This window comes from Melanotaenia boesemani, chromosome 5 (assembly GCF_017639745.1).
Source record: "Melanotaenia boesemani isolate fMelBoe1 chromosome 5, fMelBoe1.pri, whole genome shotgun sequence".
In the NCBI taxonomy this organism is placed as follows: Eukaryota; Metazoa; Chordata; class Actinopteri; order Atheriniformes; family Melanotaeniidae; genus Melanotaenia; species Melanotaenia boesemani.
Window position 1 is genome coordinate 37,383,434 of NC_055686.1, and position 20,075 is coordinate 37,403,508.

Here is a 20,075-nt window from a genome sequence, read left to right on the forward strand (position 1 = left end):
TGTTCCCACAAGCCGTAAACACGATTGCTCAGCCCCCTCCAAACATACTTTTTTGCTCATTATAGCTAAAAATGTTGGATTTTACCTTTATCAACTTGGAGACTTTGTTTCCAAAATGCTTCTTTAAATAGTCGTTTAAAACTTCTGATGCTGGATTTTGTAGTAAAGGAGCAAGAATTGTTTTCTTCTAATGACGCTGCAGGTGGGACCTTTAATTCAAAATCTGCTCAATGTTTCTGAAGTTTCCATTAAAGTGGGTATTTTGTGTGATTTCTCTGCAAACAGTTGGGGATACTAATTGATGATATGTCATCTTCTGTTTTTTTCTTTTTTAATTTTACTCTCCTCAAATTAAGAAAGTCAACTGACTGTTGGGCCAAAGTCTGATGATTCAGTCTTTTTGAGGCTTTTAAATATGCATAATTTCTTTTTTGTCTCAGCCATAACAAGCTAATTAAAGATAACAACAGGGCTGGAGTGAGACTCATTTTTCCACTGCAGAGTTTCCTGCCCACTGTTTCCTTGTGAAAGAAACGAGATAAACAGCAGTTCAACTTTTGCTTTTGTTAGGTTTTATTAGTTATGTTTCATTAAGCTTTATTTAAGTTTAAACACAGCCTCCTGCTATAATGCAGTCTAAAGCTGGGTTTATACTCGTGGGGCGTAGGGTCGGGTCATATGCTCAGCGTAGGTCCGCGTAGGTTCCATGTGCACTTCTAACAGACCTGACGTGCACCCTGCTTGCAGCACGGTTGCGCAGAAGTACTACCTTGTGATTGGTTGGTTTGTGATTACATACTTTCGGATTTCTGGAGCTTCTTGCTGAATTTGTGTGCTTTCTGCAGAAGAGAAACTGAAACGCAACGCCGTAACCATACGCAAAAGCACATTTCACCGGCATCAGCTTAAACATGTACACTTCCAAGAAAGTGTGGATACTGAAAACATCTGGGAAGTACAACAGTTGCTGGAGTTTTAGGAGAGGAATGTTGTCCCGTTCTGGTCTGATGCAGGATTCTAGCTGCTCTACAGTCCTGGACCTTGGTTGCTGGATTTCTGCTTCCATGATGCTCCAGATGTTGTGTATTGGTGAAAGGTGTGGACTGCAGGCAGGCCAGTTCAGCAGCCGGACTCTTCTCCTGTGAAGCTGCTGTGATGGAAGCAGGATGTGGTTCAGCATCGTCTTGCTGAAATCTGCAAGACCTTCCCTGAAAGAGACGTTGTCTGGATGGGAGCAGATGTTGCTCTAAAACCTCCATGTACTTTTCAGCATTGATGGAGCTTCACAGATGTGGAAGCTGCCCACGCCATAGGCACTAATGCAGCCCCATCCCATCAGAGATGCAGATATTTAGATGCTCCCTCTCTTTAGTCTGCAGGACACAGCATCCATGCTTTCCAGAAAGAATTTCATCTTTTGATCCATCTGACCACTGAAGCGTTTTCCACTTTTCCTCAGACCATTTTAGATAAACTTTGGTCCCAGAGAAGACAGCAGCATTTCTGGATTGTGTTCACATTTGTCTGCTTCTTTGCCTGAAGAGTTTCAGAGTTGCATCGGAGGATTTTTGGGTGAACTGTGTTCACCGATAGTGATTTCTGGAAAGGTTCCTGAGTCCATGCAATGATTTCTGGTAGAGAATCATATATGTTTTTAAAGCAGTGGCCCGAAGATCATAAGCATCCAGTTTTGACCTTCAGTCTTGTCCCATGCACACAGAGATTCCTTCTAATTCACTGAATATTTTGATATTATACACTGCAGATTGTGGGATAGTATTTACAATTTTACATTGAGGAACATTTTTCTGAAATTGTTCCACAGTTTTAGACAGTTTATCACAGATTGGTGAAGCTCTGCCCAGCTTCACATGTGGGAGGCTCCGCTTCTCTGAAATGCTTTTTATCCCAGTCATATTAAATGAACCTAATTAGTTGCAATATTTTCCTGCAGTTGTTTTTATTTGGGCCAATTACTTTTGCATCCTGTTCCGACTTTTTGAGCTGGGATGCTGACAATGAGCTAATATTTTCCATATGTCTCAGTCTCAATGTTTATGCTCTGCTGGGCATAAAATATGATTTTATGAGATTAGCAAATTATAACATTCTGTTTTTATAGACATTTTACACAGTGTCCCAACTTTCTTGAACTGGGGTAAAACAGCATGTTTAAGATGTCAATGACATGTGTAAAACTGGGCGAGGCTGTCTGATTATGTATAGGGATACAAACTTAAACCTGTATATAGTGTTTAACTGGTAGCCCAGTTCCTACTTTCTGATTGGAACATGGGATCCATTTGGAGGATTGGTCACTCTGGGTTTGGTTAAAACCTCTTCAAGTGCTTTTTCTCCCTCTTATCTCCCCCTTTATGCCTTTTAAAGGTCAGTTCAACTTCACTCCACATATCTTTAAACATAAACAGAAATCATGGATAGTTTTTGAACGCTGAGGACAGATTAACATTGACCAAATTATATTTCACTGTTTCCCATGAATAATTTATTAATGGTGATCTGCTACAATAAAAAAAGAACATTCATGATAATTGTTGCTACTCTAGGTTAGTATTGTATTCTTATGTTCAGCCACAGTCTCCCGTGTCTCTACTTTTTTGCAGCTCGATATCATTTGTCTCTGAATTATGAGGGTTTCATGCTTTGAAGAGGCTCCAGCTTTGCAGCTGCAGATGATAGCTCTGCTGCTGCTCCAACCAGAACCTGCAGCAGGTGGGGAATTATTTTAAGACAGGCTTCCTAAGTCCTCAGTCCAAGGGGTTGGTTGGAGAACATCCAGGGGAACGCATAGCTCAGTTAATAACAGTATTAAACTGTACTGTGATGTAGGAAATACTGTTCATGGTGTGTTTATTTATCAGTATCGGTTTTGACCAGTTTACCCTTAAAGTCATTGACACATTATTTGACATCTGAATCAGCCTTTACTGTAGATCAGAGGGAGGATTCATTACTGCTTTTTAAACCAGCATAGTGCCACAACATATTGCAAATGTTCACATACACTGAGAAAGTTCAGATATGTTTATTTTCTCAGCAACACTGTGCAACACATGTTCACAGCTACGTATAAAACTCTCCAGTACAAACATAGCTCATAAACATTCAATGCAAAGGTTTTTTTTTTCTTTTGCTTTTTGCAGCTGGGCTGGGAAATCATGCTGTTACAATATGTTTGGCTCTGTTAATTATCATCATGATTGGGTGATATTTACCCGGGATGGAAATACACAGATTGAGTCTCAAGTTCAGAGAAGGGGAACAAAGTCTGTATGTATGATGTGATAGAGTATCAACCATGAAGAAGAAGCTAAAATGGGATTTAACTTCCATTTAGTGCTTCGGGTGGAACAATAAACGTTTTTAAAGCTCCACCAATAAGCATAAATTTTACTTGTAACACACTTTCCCGTTAGATTTATGGGAAAGTGCAAAACATTTGACTGGTACTGTATGTGTGTGTGCGTGTGTGTATCTGCGCGCGCGCGTGTGTGTGTATAAGACTAATCCTTTTCTGTAGGGAAAACAAATTGTGGGTCGAGTGCACAGACTCAGAAAGGTGTATTTTAATTTGTTTAACCTCATTGTCTTAATTATCCTTGTGAAACAAAGCCTTTGAGAAAAACATACTGTAAATGCACACACACACACACAGACACACACAGTCCGCCTGACCACTGACAACAACCAGACAGCAGGGGGAGGCTGGACAGCATGGATTAATGAGTGTGTGTGTCAGAGTTTGTTTGTGTCTTCGTACTGAATGTGACACTGGATGATGTGTGTGTCTGTGCAGCACATCTAGTCTGGATGTAGTGTTAGGTGATGTGTGTGTGCCTTTAATGTGCATACATGTGCACATACCAGAGAGGGAAGTGGAAGGGGAGTCTGTGCTAGGCGGTGCATGGCTTATATCTGCAAATATCTTGCGGCTTCCAAATCTTTCTTTATGCGTCTGCAGCCTATTTCTTTTTCTGGTCAGTGTTTTCCTAAATGTACAACTTTTTTCTGCTTGACATCTGTGGAAGGACTCCAAATTTTCAGCATTTAATCTTTTTTTTAACCTCAACATTTGCATGTGTTTGTGGGTGTGTGAAGGTGTTTCTAGGCGGCTGACAGCCATGTTCAGTTGGCTTGTTGTGTTTCTGCTCAGTCTCAGCACTGATAGACTGAATAAGCTCTGTTCCTGATTAACAACTATGTAACCTCTGTTACTTACTACAATGAAACTAAAAAGAAATTAAGTTTATGGTGGTTTCACAGTAAAATAAATGTTATACATTGTGAAACAGGATTCCTGCTTTTACCTGGGCCTGAATTCAGCACATTAAGACAGCAGGTCTTAATGTGCTGAATCTGGGCACTAAGTTAGAAGTTTGAAGTAAACCAACACTGATTTGACATGTTTGGAAAAATACTTTCTAATTATTGCTGTCATTTAGAGAGAAGGAAAAACATAAACTTGTAATTAAAACATGAAGCTACATATATAAAACGATCAGTTTAGCTTTATGCTACAAGTGGAGTCATGGAGGAAAAGGCTAGTTTGGCTCCGTGCAGTTCAGGGGAATTTCCTAAGAACTAATTAACAGATTGATGCTAATTTAGAAAGAAAATGGTCAAAACTGAGCACAGTCAAATATATTTGCTTAATTTGATTGTTCGTTAAGCGTGCCTAACACTAGCGGTGCTAGCACTAGCAACCGATTTCCCTGCTATTGGATTTCTACATGTTCGTACTTACGTTGGTCAAACTTTGCTTTAGTCAGAGCCAACATTTTACAATAATAAAGTCTAAATAAGTACAGGCCATTTACCAAGTAATTTACCTGACAAGCTAATCTGGTGTGAATTAGGTTTGGTATAATTTAATCCCTAAATCGATCAGTCAAACTATATCCTTGTCCAGGTTTGATAAATAAAGAGAGAGAGAAAAAAATCCCAAAACATTTCACATTAAATCAAATATTTGTATTCACCCAAATATCAAACCAATAGTTGGTTTAGTTTCTGTGTCAAATGTACCTTGTGAAACAAGATGTCTAAAGCCCAAACCAACTACCCTCCATTAACTCTAATCTGGTTTTAAAGTGTTCACAAGTGGGTACTGGCAACTCAGAAGAAGCTAAAGGTTTGGAGGAAGTCTTGGCTTGAAAATGCTCTGTGTGGAGTATGTGACCATGTAGCAGCAGCAAAACATGGAGACAGAATCAAACAGTGGAGCTGTGGGCTTAAGTCAACATTTTTTATGTCTTTAACCTCCTAATCTTCAGTGCACTTTGAGACTCAAATGGTTTTGAAGTGAATTGAAATTGAGCTTAAATTGCTGTACATCAATGGGGAAGTCCTACTGGTAGGTTGCAACATACATGCAGTGAACAGAGTTAATAGGTCATCAAACAACTTTTCATCCATGATCACTGTGAATATTTGTTATGGTGAAACTTTCTACAAGCAGCAGGTTCTCATACGTCTGTTGTCTTGTGGTCGGTTGCTTAGCTGATCCTCAGAATAAAACACAAATGCAGCTTCACAGGTTAGACGAGAAAAACAATGATAAACTGCTTATGTGAAAAAGGGAGAAAGGCAGTGAAAGAAAGAGAGCAGTCAAGCTGCATGCCACCCTTCGCTTCACTGTCCTTTCTGTCTGTCTTATCTTCCTTTACTGGACTCATTCTCATGGGCCTTTGCAAGACGTCTCCCTCCTTGTTTTCACTCCTTTTCTCGTTCAGAAAGCTCTTGCCTCTTCCCAGTTTGTTACAGTATTTGTTACAGACAAGGCACTCATTATCCCCCACTAAAAGTGTTTGCATAAAATCCACAGTTCTAGTGTTGTGAAAAGACAGTCCACAGAAAACCCAAGTGGTTTGAAGTCTAGTCAAAGTAAAAATACATATGAATTAGTTTAAAAATCGTCTTAGTCTCACTCTCAGCCGTATGTACAGTACTCTCATGGCGTGCTTAGAAAAGTTCTTTTGGTTTTGGTCTTTTGTTGCTTTGGTTTGATCATTCGATTTTCTCCTGCTGCCGTTCAACAATCCCTCCTCACATCTTCGATGCAGAGGATCGATGTGTACATTCTTTGGCTCGGAAATCCATAAGTTTGATTGCTTCTCACAGAAAAAGGTTAAAAAGGAGAAGCATTGAGATTGACGTGTTAATGGGGATGTAGACTTGGAAGGGTGGGTGCTCAACTTTTCCTGGTTTTGGGAGGAGGGAGGATCTCATCTAATGGAGGGTCTTGATTGTTTCTGCGTGGCTTACTTTTTAAAAATCCAAACAATAACTTTTAAAAAACTTCTCACATTAATGATTGCACATGAATCTCAATAATCTTGTTCTTCTCTTAATGCAAAATAGAAATGAAAAATCCCCTCTTTTCTTTTCCCTTTCACCCCATCCTCTTGCAGCATTCAGCGTTAAAGCCACTTGTTAGAAATCCCAAAACTTCCAGCCTTAAACGCATCTGTCCAAGAGTGCCAATATCCACAATGGATATTCTCAAGGCCCCAACCTCTTCGTCTCCAACCCATCAGTTTATCCATCCTTAGTCCTCTTTGTTGCATCTTCTCTCATCCCCTTCTCTCTCAGAGCTCTCAGAGGTCCAAACGGAAGGCTCCAAAATAGCTGGAGGAATCATCTGTGTTCACCATGGTGGGAGAAGAGACGGAGACAAAGAGCTCGTCGCCGGCCTTCAGTTCAAAAAGCCCCCCCTGGTAGACAGAGTGGAGGGCATACTCGGCATCTGGAGCCCAGCACTTGGTTCCCACCCCCTTCAGGAGCTGGAAGAACAAGACAAAAGTTTAAATTAAGGCGAGTCATTTAATGGCATCAGACTGGATGAGGTAAAAGTTCTACCTGTATGGGACTTCGGTAGAAGGTTTTCTTGTAGACACACTGCACCAGCTGGTGGCTAATGCTGCGCTGGTCCCCATCACTTGCTGCTGGGGATGGATACCGAAAATACACCTGGAAGATGGTGGGAGTAAAGGTTAGAAGAATACTTATGATGTAAGACACCACATACAAAAAAAAAAAAATTGTTGTTGTTTATGACTTCCTCTATTTTCTCCACTAATATCTGTTTTGGAAGTAATAATGAAAAATCTTTAGAGAAAAATTAGATCGAAGTTTGGTTTTAAAATCTTTACAGTAGCCGAGTATAATTACTAGAATTTGCTATATGTTGGAAATATAGAAAAATATTAGAAATAAATCAATTATCAAATTAAGAATAATTGAAAAAAAAAAACCCATAAAAATTAATTAAAATCTTAATAGCACGTGCTTATATGTGGGAAAACAGATGGCAGTTTTAGTGAAGATGCAGATTTGGGATGTCTTGCTCACATCTGAACGACATGCGTCTGGATGGCAGCATAGGTTGCTCAAAAACCTCACTGTACTTTCATCTCTTTCCTCTTTATTCTGCAGGACATAGTGTCCACTGTTACCGCCCCAAAAATACATTTTTGATCCATCTGCCCACAGAACAGTTTTCTACTTTGCCTCAGACCATTTTAATGAGCTTTGGTCCAGAGAAGATGGTGGCATTTCTAGAGCCTGTTCACATGTGGCTTATTCTTTGTGTGATAATGTCTTATCCCACATTTGTGGATTGTTTGACAGAGATTTCTGGAATTCTTCCTGAGCCCATGAAGTGTTTTCCAGCAGAGAATCATATCTGTTTTTATTACAGTGCTGCTTAAGGACCCAAAAATCAAGAGAGTCCAATTCTGACTTTTGGATTTGTCCCATGTGCACAGAGACTCCTCCTGATTCTCGAACTCTTTTGATTATACACTGTAGGCGATGGGATCTTTAAAGTTCAAAGAACACTTTTCTGAAAATCTTCAACAATTTAGGGATACAGTTTGTCACAGATTAGTGAACCTCTGTCCATCTTTCCATCCGAGAGGCTCTGCCTCTGTGAACCTTTGTGTTTTTGACCATTTGCCAGTTAATTCAATTACCTGTCAAAAGCTTCTTATTTACATTTTACACAGTGTCCCAACCTTATTGGGAATTGAGGTTGCATGATAATGCATTTCTGGTGTCTGCATCTTTTATTTCTTTTTTGTGCTTATAAATCAATTTCATAGATTGATCACCTGTGAGTACAGATAGTACCGCCCGTTCTGAGGCACTCGCAGCCTCCCGTTGGTCAGGGTCATGTTGTGAAGGTGAGCTCCAAAGCTCTGATTGGCCCATGAGTGGACCACATGACGACAGGACTGGTGGAGACCCTCCGTGGAGACCTGGTAGGGAGGGTAACCTGCAGGTGGGAAAAAAAAAGTGGTATATGATGAACTACAACATATCCTCTACAGGCTGAGCAAAACAAGAGAAACGTGTTGCATTGGTAACTGTTGAACAAAATACAGAAGCAGTGATGAAATACTGTCTTTGACCCAAGAGAAGCACTCCTCTTATTCAAGTTTGAGAGCTGCCGGACTCGAGCAACAACACGCGTTATTCCCCAAAGTTTAGTAAATGATGAGAAACTTCTGAGAATGCAAACTGGCTGGATTTACGGGGTATTTTTACAGGATATTGGCTCCTCATAAGGGACTTATAGCTCCACTTGTTCTCAATGTAGGATGTGCTTTAAAAACTGTTCTGTACATGTGCAGTAGATCAGCACCTATGGAAAATGTTTTAATGAGGATCATCCATACTCAAACATTATTCATATTGTACTTGCATTTGTGCATATCTGCACATTACGAAGGAAGAGTAGGACGCTAGCATTAAAAATGACTGCTGAGGGTATGACTACAAGGATTTTTAGGACCTTTTTATAACTCCTTTTGTGCCGTTTCTTGCTTGTGTCATGCCCGTTTCCTGCATGTTTGTGTGGGGCAGTGCAGCAGCTAGGCTAACATGCTATTGTTCTCGTCACATTTGCAAGATAACAACTTCGAAAATGATCAGAGGTCATAGAGTCTCTCACTGCTCACTTCCTTATGAGAAATCCAGACTGAATGTGTAAACCTCACCCTCTCTCTTCCTTCTTCCCTCACAAGCGTTCACGCACAGACACGATACATGACCTTTGTCAAGTCAGTGGAAATAACATCAGGCGGCCTTTTTCCAGACTGTCGACACCCTTCGGCTTGCACGCCACTTTCAGATGAAACAATGTAAAAGTCTGGATAACACTCATGAAAAATGCCTTTCAACTTTAAATTCCTTGTTTTACAGCACACATAAGCTGTTTACCTCAACTATTTCTTTTACTGCCATGTACATGTATTGATTAAGCTTTTAGGGGCACAAAACGCACATGGGAAGCATTATTTGTGGGAACAGTTAGGTAGAAATGCGGAAGATTTTTCCTAAGGGATCATTAAAATATGGAAATCAGAAGACAGTGTGGAGAGTTTTCCAAAGTTCGTTATGTTCTTGTTTATTTTATGTCCCTCTAATCAGACCCTGACCATGAAATAAGAGGTCAGCTGAGCTGTCAGACTCTTCCCCACATGTTACCAGATGTTGGCCACCTCCTCTAGGACTAAAAAAGAAGAATAAATCCAGACATGATCTGTCAAACATGTGTCACTGACGTGGCGCTCCAAAAAAAAAGGAAAAAAAAAAAGACAATCTGACAAAACTAATATAGACAAAAATAGGATTTAATTTTTTTTTTTTATGTAGATTTATTTTAAGGTGTAATAAAGCAGCTTTTTCCATATATTTGTGCAGAAAACAAACAGTATTTGGTGTTAAAGATATCCTAAAGTTTCAGAAAGAGGTACTCATTAAAATAACTAGATAGAAGTCATTTAAAGAATATTTAAAGTGGTTCACAAGAACAGCTGCTCCTGTTTTTGTGAGTCCGTTAGTCTGTTTTTCACCATTATGAATATGATCACTAATACTGTGTGACATTGTTTTCCTCTGCTCAGCTGTGGTATCTGTCGTTGCTCTTCATGGAAAGTGAAGCAGCATGCTGTTTGGTCCTGCAGATCAGATGTAGGCACCATTTAAGTAGACACAGGTTGGCAGGCACCAAACACAGTTTAGCAGCTTTGTTTTGATTAATGTAACTCATGGTATTATTGCTGAGCACATGCAAAACATCTGGATAACGCAAAACATTTAGTGGCGAAGTTTGGCATTAAGCTGTGATACTCAGTTTTATTGACTGTTTTAAAGTCCCTGTGACTTCCACTACCAGAGAGTCGATGCGTCACCTTGAGGGCTGGAGTCTCTGAGAGTCAGGTGGGCAGACGGCCTCTGGGACACGGAGCCCCCGAACTTTGAGCTGTTGAAAGATCGAGGCATAGTTCTCGCCTCTAAAGGAGAAAGGAAATCAGAAAATACACAAAGCAAAGACACAGATGAATTTGTAGATGAGTGAAACAGAAAAGAAAAAGATGCTTACCAATGAATGTTTGTTTGGAGATAATGTTCTCTGTCACCTGAAAGAAGAGAGAAAAAAAAGAACAAATAAATCAATATTCATGGACAACTGATCCATGGGCCAAATCAAAAGATGAACGAAATGACAGACAAAAAAAACAAAAAACAAAAACAAAAAACAAACAAAAAAAAAAAAACAAAAAAAAACGACCAAAACAAAAAATTTCCAAAATAAATTGAAAATAGCTCAGATATGATAAATCATATGTTATATGTGAAAACGTTATAATGTTTTAGACATAATGCTCATTTTGAAACCAGTGTGACCAGTATGCTTTAAAAACACAACACAACAATTGCAACAACATCAACTACAAAAGTTAAAAAAGGACATTTCTACCTGAAGAATTCATACTTTACATAGAAAATGCTTAATTAATGTGTGAATAAACTTAATAAGATAAATCAAATAATAACAAATGTCTTAAAGATTTCAGAAGTTTGTATCTTTTGTACAACAAATTATATTTAATTAAAGCTCCAACACACAACCTAAGAAAACAGCAGCTTGTCAGTCGTTTTTAACTTGAGAAAAACTGAGACTTAAATTCCTAAATTTTCATTAAAGAATGAATTGTAATTGTCCACTGTTCTTATAACTGTGTTAAACAGAAACAGTTTGAACTCTAGTGATATATAAACATAACTATACAACTAGAACTACAGTCTAAATAACAGTTATGCTGATCTGAATATAAATTTCTTTCCTTTCTGCTGTGGTACAATAACGTCTGTTTACACCGTGTCAGTGTGAAAACATCAAAGTTAGAATAATTAACATCACGTCTCTTCTCTGTTCATCCACAGTTATTTAGTCCAAACTCTCCCAGTTTTCCTCCTTGCATCACACCCCTCCTCCTCCTCCTCCTCCTCCTCCTCCTCTGTTTTTTTCCCTTCTTTAATCAGAACGCAGCTGTGTCAAGGAAATTTCTCTATACGTAGATACAGATATAATTTCCCACTCGCACACTCATATTGAAATAGTGTTTGTGGCATCGACTGCTGCCCCTTGTTCCAAGTCTCCCGCTGTTTTTACTGAAGCTTCATTTGATTTCTGCCATACGTTCACCCGACACCTTGTTTCCTCTCCACAGCAGCACCATCTTCTCTTCTTATTTTACATAAGCTTTTCAGTCCTTTTCATTCTTTGTTTAGCTATTTTCCTTTTTCTTCCCTCTAAAATTCTCCAATCCCATTTATTCTTGTCTTCCTCTTTCTTGTGGTGGTTATCATGTGCCCCCCCCCCCCCATTAATTAAATCCTGAGAAACCACAAAATCCCGAATATGTTCGACTTCACTTGAGTTTTTAATGGGTTGTGTTACTCTTGGTAACAGGTCAGTTTCCCCTGCACTGCATACTCAAGACAGCCTGCAAATTGAACACGATCGCTGGGGGGTTGGTATATGAGTCCAACCCCCACCTTTATTCTCTGGGGAGAACAGAACACAGTAGAGTACATACACTCAACTCGTCTCGCTACACTTAGCATGCCTGTGTCAGCTTCACGTTCCTCCTGTCCTTAAAGCAGAAAATTACCCCCAAACACACACTCACACATCTCACACACTTAAATAAAAGAAAATTACCACCAGATTTTGTGCCCTGCATGTGACTGCAGTTGAGTGAAGGAAAAAGAAATCTTCCAGAAGCAAGGACCCACTGTAAGCTTTGAGGCCTCTTTGCAGGCGGCCCCAGAACAGCATGTTTTCAATGTTCAAGTTCAACATGTCTGCTGTGTTTAAGGCTTAAAAGCTCACATAGGAAGCGACTTGATGGCTAAGGTGTAAGATCAGCTGTATAGTCCCCAGCTTGCATAGTTTCTATTCCTCAAGTGGTGGAAGCTTTCTGTGGCTTCCTGAGAGACTTCTGACCAGTTGCATGCTTAGAGGTGAGCACCGGTGTCATGAAGAGTTATAGTCCGTCCGTTTTCTTTCTTTCCGCTTGCATCTGGTTCACATTTTGGATGAGCTGTGTGCAGTTAGATATTATAAGATTTAATGTTAAGTGTCAAACATGCTCTAGATTAATTGCAGGCACAAATTTAAAAAGACATAAATGTGAAGAGTTGGTGAAGAGATGTGGTCATCTTTGGAAGAATGGTTTCCTGCAGGAGCTTTCCATCCACATGCAAGAAAAATAACCCAAAAGCATCTGCGATGAAATGTGGAATCAACAGAATCTTTGAAGCGAAGTCGTTTTTGTTAAGTATGATGAATTTTCTCACCTCGTAAGGGCTCCTTATTGAGATAAACAAGAACAAATGGCTGCAGTTTGGCCTCTGAAGGGAGGAAAGTGAGCTCTGATATCTTACAAATTTAAACGACAAGAAAAACACACCTGCAAATGTAGAATCTGTTGAGCCTCATCTTCATGATAAATGTCTAATAAAGAAGACCTTCAAGTATTTCTTTTTATACTTTTCTCTTGTTTAGATTATTGGAGTTTGAAGTCATGATCCTTTAAAAGCTGATATCCCAAAAATGATGGGCAAACTGGCAAAATGGCTATTTTAGACACCTCCCCTAAACTGTCGGAAACTAAAACCTCTAATCTTGTTATAGATTTCTTGGTGATAGAGATTTAGCTCTAAAGCTGCTTCATTCCAGAAAGATTCATATTAATCCTTAAAGTGGTTGTTTTGTTAGGGTTATTCTGCCCATTAAAAGGATCATTTCAGCTAATATAGCAGAGTTGTGACAGTCTGCATTGTGTAAATTATTTGTGGGTTATAGTTTAAGCAAATGCTGGAAAGTTTACACCAAATGTCATCCAGTCCTCAGAGCACGGGATGTAAAAAAAAACAAAAAGACCTGAGCAAGCACAGCTGCTGCATGCTGCACAATTCATTTACCTCCTAGTGTTGTAATACTGATTTTATGGATAATGTTTACAGTGTTAGGCCCCTTTGTTTGCATGTTGTTTTAAGATAACATTGTTAATAGCAGGTGGATTAAAAGACAGCAAATATTACAAAGATGTGCTGTGAATGAAAGACTTAAACCGATGAGCTAAACCATTAAAACCACTGAGCTTACTTTAACATGTACCACCTGCCTGACTGTGATACTGATCTGTTTGCCTCTATATAAATAAAAACACAAAACCTATCCAAGTGAATTCTCTGAGACAAGGTAAAGACGTGAATTATGGATAGAAAAAGACCCAAATATATTTTGCTACAAATCCAGATCACTAAACTCAACACTGAGGCCCCAGGTTCTACATATCTGACACCAAATCAGGAAAATAGAGACGAGGTCGGAGGTTAATGCAGTAACCAAAGAATGACACGCAGCAGGTTTTAAGGGCAGAAATAAAATATAAAACACATGTAAAAGTCTTCTCAGATAAACTTCAACTTCCACCAGTCTGAAACGTACACATTGGAGGTCGGGACCAGTCAAACCATTGTTGAATCGTGTCCCACTTAAATATTTCCACCAGCCTTAGGCCTTATGTCTGACAATTTTGGTCATCAAATACTTTTGATTTTGCTTTTATATATCACATAAAAATTGAACTGACAATTATTGTTTTACTTTAATCGTTTTTTCTTTTAAAAAAATATTGGGCCTAAAAAAAAAACATCTGAATTGAAAGAATTGGTCATTTCACCTATTTCACCCGTGAAAAATGACAAATATGTTAAAAGAAATCCGCCCTGTTTACATGGTCTATCAACATCAACCAAACACTTCAAGAGTGTTTCAAATCTGCACTTTTCAGTTTAGTTGACAAGCAAAACCCCAGCTGACTTGGTGTTTTTACTTTCTTTTTAATCATGCCTACATGTTCGTAGGTTAACAGAAGTAAATAGCTGAAAAAGGAGTTATGATGCTGGGTTATTTTGACCAGGGCGTTTCACGGGATTCCTTTAAAGATGCATTACGTAACTTTCCAACCTTAAAACTCTGCGTTTTGGACTCATTTGATGGTACAGTGACATCTGCTATGGGCATGTGTGGAGCAGTCATTGCTCAGCAGCATCCCAAGGCTGAAAATCTGCACTATGTAACTTTTTCATTCGGGATGTCATGTGACGCTACAGCTGAGTTTTGCTTTACGCACGGCACACGCTAGCAAACAGATATCAGCACATTTTGAATGTGCACCATGGCTGATGCAGTAAAGAAGCACAAGAAGACATCATCAGAGAAAAAGAGGAAAAGAAAGAGAGAAAGAGACAGAACAAGATATAACACAAGAGTCAAGCTAAGTCTTTTACTGGCAGGAGAGAATTCACACTACAGGTAGGATGCAAGATGGATGCCGAATTAGCCATCGATAGGGGCGCATCACTGAGAACACTGCAAATGTTCTGTTTGTCTTCAAGGCCTCAGAGAATTATGTCAGCTTGTGAAAAAGGGAATTATCTCCTTTAAGGTAAAGTTCGTAAGTGTTTGACTGGTATGACCTGGTTGGTTTGTATTAAATGTTTAAATGTCTCAGCTCTAAAATGCTGTTCAGAGACAGTATCTGCTCCTTCACAAAGCCTCTTTCTCGTCCACCTGTTCCTCTTGTCTGTTTGCCAGTGCCATGCAGGAAATGTAAATGTGTAAAACAGGGAAAGAGCAGCAGCTACAAAAAGCCATTAAATCAGAGATGAAGCAGTACACAGAGCTTTGCTGCAGCAAAGTTTTAGAAATTCTCGGCCCAGCGGCCTCTGGGACCGTCCAGGGGGCTGAAACAGCCTCCACGTGGTCCTGTGTGGTAGTTTGTTCCCCTGAAAACCACCATTACCAAGCCTACAATGAAACCCTAACACTTTTCATACTGAACTATCTGGGTCCTTCGTAGAGCAGATGGACATCTTGTTTCCATTTGTTTGGATATTTAAAAAGATAATATGAGGTGTGACTGATGATCATTTGCCTAAAAAATGAAAGAAAATCTGTCTGAATAAATGAATCCCTGATGTGATACCAAATTACAGCCTGAGCTTTAGGACTCATGGAAATGCTTAGATGAGGTTTTTGGAGAGCCATAAATCATGAACATGTGACCTTGCCAGAGAGTTAATCATAACCTCTTGGCCAATGTGGAGCAAAGGCTAATGGGCTGGTTTTCTGCTCGTTATGTTTTTCACTGTGAAAGACTACACTCCTGCCCTTGTTAAGGGCGCCACTTTTGTGTTCAGTAAATCAACATGATGCTTCTGATGTGACTGCCCTAACAGTGAAAGTTCACCCCTTACCTGACCTTTATGTGAGCCTCGTGTTGGTTCAGCCAGTACAAGACTGTTGTTGTTTGTGTGTATCTTTAGGGTTCAGGGCAGTCTGAAATATCTAGAAAAGATGCTTTCCAGCTGCAATAACAAAAACAACAAAGCCCTAAATTCTCCTCTTTCACCAACAATAGAGAAACATAAAAATAGTCTTTGAAAATGTAAAAACAGTGGTGAACCAAAGTTGTGTAAGACACTTCAAGGCCGCAGAGGCCAGTATATCTTGACTTGTATCCTCAAGTATAAGTAGATTACACCTTAATCAATGCAACGTAACAAAAAAATAATAAAGTATGTTGTATTCATTCATCCATTTATTAAAAATGTACATAAAACAGGGCTCTGTTTGAAACCACTTATTATAAAATGGTCTGACTTGGCCAATAATTGATGATTTAATAAAAATCTCTAGCATGCTCAAAAACAAAGAAGAAGAAGAAAAAAAAACAAAAACAAAAAATTGGTTAATTTTTTAACTTGTTCTGTAAAAATATGGGCTATCCATGGATTGTAAGAAGTGAAATGTATCAGCTGCTACAACAGTTGTGGAAACAGCAGATGGCAACACCCGACCATCAGTAGTGGATCAAAAAGTATTATACTTCTAATATAATACTTAGAACATGGGGACACGCGCATACTGCCTTTAACACAAGTCTGAACTGCTGAAGTCGCATTAATGTACAGATGGGTGCAGCTGAGGTGAGTTAATCTGAAATATGATCAACTATTATTATTAATATCAACAAGATTAATATACCAGTAAAGACTAGCTCCAAACTTTACTCCACTATTCTTTTACATACAACAAACAGCTGCAGTCTTTTTCACACCTGAGTTAAATGTACAAGCAAAGAAAAAGACTATAAAACAAATATTTGATGTGATGATGTAAATTTTCATCTGACAAAATGTTGCAGAAAACAGTGTTGAAGGGAGAAGTAAAAGATTGCTTTTCTAGAGTGGGTAACTACTGTGCTGTTTCTGAACTCCCTTCACTTAACAAGACTTTGACATTTTCTGTAAATTTCAACCAAAAGTTGAATATCCCTAACTTTTGAGTTCCATCAACTGCTACTATCACATGCACTAAATGATAATTTAACATGAAAGAAAACTTCGGCTCTATGTGTATTTAAGTGATATACCTCAGTTTACAACACAGTTCTTACACAACTTCCATTAATAGCTCAGTCTACATGCCTCTCTCTGTTATTATGGAAAAACATTAAGAACATTAACACAGAAGAGACTGATGAGTCATTAATGTCTGAAAAGGACTGATGCCAAATTAAATAAATTTTTAAGTTCAGCATATGGGTTAAGTTAGTTGCATGTTAGTAATTACTTATGCAAAGTACTGCCGAGGCTGACATGAATGGTCCTACATGGTCCTACGTGGTTTTGCAAGAATTTTGTCTCCAGCCAAGAGTTAAATCCCAACCTGCTGGTGGTCATTCCAGTTTATCCTGGGAGTAACCTTAATGTGTGGACTGACAACCGATCCAAACACTGGAACACTATTTCAAACCTCTGCGGTGCTACATTAGGGTGGGAATCATGGATGTCCTCATGGAAAAACATGGCAATCAATTTACTGGATCATGTAAGATATTTTTATAAAAACTCTAATTAAGCAGAAGAAACAAATGGAAGACTAAAGAACATTTCTCCCTTCAGCATTTTCTGGGCTGCCATGACCTCTCCTCCAGAGAACACTTGCCTGTGGTCTGATTCTCATCTGTTTCACATCTTTATGGACCTCTTGAGGTTTATACTGTGATGACAAAGATATCCTGTATATGTTCACTAAAGGATTCTGATTAAGCATAAAGGTGACAAGCTTGGTGTGAGAACATGTTCATACGTCTCTAACAAGACGGCTGTGACCGGTGGTCTTTTATTACTATTTTTCACAGTTGAATGTGGCTCTAAACAAGGATGTTGACACCCCACCCTCCCTCGTCTTTGTCCCCATCATTTTATATAGCCTTGACACCGTCTGACTGCACAGTTTGTGTCACTTTGTCCATAGAGGACCCTCGCAAGATACACAACCAGTCAAAGGTTTGGACACACTTTCCTGTTAAATCTAAAAGGAAAGTGTGTCCAGATGTGTCCAAAGTGTACATAAAGGCTGGGTTTGGGTTGAAATCAGTAGCTTTTGGTGCAATCACACTGGTGCTGTTTGGACCACCATAACAAACCCTGGTCCGCTTCCACTGCTTGTACGGTTCATTTGGGGCGGTGTGAATGTGGATTTGTACTTGCAAGCGAATGCTGGTGCATTTTACTTGCATTGTGAAAGCAAACAGACCATGCAGGTAACCAAAGAGAGGAAGTGACGTAGGGAATGTTGTAGCAAAGCATCCTGGATAACTCGCTGCCTCTACTGCTCATACTGGAAAGATTCTAGTGAAAACCATCAGGTTTGAACACAAAAGTAAAAACAGACTGCATAAATCTATTGTTGCTCCATTATTTACTAGCAGTGAATGTGTGTTTCAGTCCTTCCAGTCGATGAGCCAGATTTTCTTCTTCTTTCTTCCTGGTAAGTGCTCATTTCACGGAATTTTGCCCTAAGCAAGCAGTTGTTACTGCACTAAAGCTATGAGTAATTCCCCACCCAACTGAACCAAGTCCCCCAAATCCTGGTGTGAAAGCACCATTATTGTCATCCAACTAAACATAATCCTTTAGAGTGTGTCTTAATCCTAAAAATGGGTCCATTTGAATTAAACAAATATAAGACAACTCGTAGTTTTCTGTGGGACTGGCAATGGTTATCAACCTGAAAGCATTTGCTAGATGATGTGAAATCATTTGTTTCAAAAAAGCTTTGCGATATTCCACAACCTCTCCCACAGAAAATGTTCACTTAAGCTCCCCAAGGAGGCATTAACAGGTTTATCTCTTCCTGTAGGACCATGCAGAAATCATGTCAATAGGTGTTGGGATCCAAATAATCCCCAAAGGCAAAAGTCATTGTTGGAGTCAAGGATTTGTGTTACATAACACTTTTTTTTGTTCAACGCTAATATATATATATATATATATATATATATATATATATATATATATATATATATATATATATATATATATATATATATATATAAAAGATGCTAGTTTTATGCTGGAGTGCCTTTTTTTAATAGATGCCAAATAAAGTTCTTTAAGGAATAAAACTGAGCTTGGTACAGCAGGGTAAAAACTGCAGAGGCAAAAATCAGAAGTCGATGGGAAAACAGGGAAAAGCAAAGAGCAAAAGATGATGAGCAATTATAGGAAATAAGAGATGAGGAATACGGGAAAAAACGTTGGGAAAATACAGAGAAATCAGAGTGGACAAGTATGGCAAAAAGAACAGAGAACTAAAGAAAGGATTGAGAGAGGAGAAGGAAGGGAATGAAAGATGGACAAGTATGCACATGAAGAAGCGTTTCTTCTGCAGATTAGCAGGAGCTGCAACCCAATACTTTAATATGCTGCCCGACCCCGACAGGCCTGGACTGGAACTGGTGTGTCAGCAGTGTGTAGTTCTTTAAGCAACAGTGACAAACTCTTATCGACCCTAATCTGGTCTGAGGGGCTACTCATTCCTCAATGTCTCAATGTCTGTTGTCCAGTTTCAATGCAGAAGAAAGACTGCAAGTAAGCACAAATAAAAATGCCCGCCAGATGGTTATGCAGATGTGCTGATGAGGAAGTTAAATTAGCTTCTTTAAAAAAAAAAAAAAAAAGCGGCTTTGTTGGCTGGCTTGGTTACCCTCAGACAAACTAAGTAGTTCTTAAGACATCTGTTATTCTTAGATACTAGGTCCAAAGTAACACCATAAATCAAAATTTTACATATGGGCGTTTTGAAGGCTTCCTTGCATGTTTGCTTTAATTTAAACCAAACACATCTGCATCAAAAGTCTGTCTACTTCTGCAACGTCTTGTTTTTCTTCTCCACAGTCCCTTTCCTTTCCTAAATCTCCCTCAAGCTACAGCAAAAATTTATTCTCGACAGGGTAATACCCACTGAAAATCTGGCCATGCGCACCTGTGCTAATGCTACTGATTATTTTTCCAGGAATAAATTAGTAGTCTCGTTTCTACAGTGTCAGTTACTCAGAGCCAGTGTTTTGCTTGCAGGTTTATTGCTTTGATCAGCCGTGCATGCCCATTGTTAACCAGTATCTCTAATAATTGGAAACCAGCAACTGCTTCTTTAGAGATAATAAATAATTCATGGTTAAACAAAATGAGTTGTTTGTGAACTTATCGTTTAAAAAAGTTGTTTCAGTGGCAGCTGCCATTAGGTGAGTGGTTGCAGTCTTAAAGGTTTGACACTTAAAAACACCATCAAGGCTTAAATAAAGATGTGATTGTTGTCTACTAAGTGCTACAAAAGGTTT

General features: G+C 39.0%; 1 protein-coding gene across 1 annotated transcript in view; it reads right to left on the reverse strand.

The window, feature by feature from the left end:
* Positions 1 to 2,483: 2,483 nt before the first annotated feature.
* Positions 2,484 to 20,075, reverse strand: part of tnfsf10l (TNF superfamily member 10, like) — an 83,738-nt gene continuing 66,146 nt past the window's right edge. The window contains exons 3-7 of the mRNA XM_041985556.1: positions 10,409 to 10,445; positions 10,218 to 10,319; positions 8,133 to 8,296; positions 6,880 to 6,990; positions 2,484 to 6,803 (exon numbers count right to left, since the gene is read on the reverse strand). Of these exons, the coding sequence (XP_041841490.1) occupies positions 6,618 to 6,803; positions 6,880 to 6,990; positions 8,133 to 8,296; positions 10,218 to 10,319; positions 10,409 to 10,445 (600 nt within the window). The 3' untranslated portion in view covers positions 2,484 to 6,617. The remainder of the gene's footprint in view (positions 6,804 to 6,879; positions 6,991 to 8,132; positions 8,297 to 10,217; positions 10,320 to 10,408; positions 10,446 to 20,075) is intronic.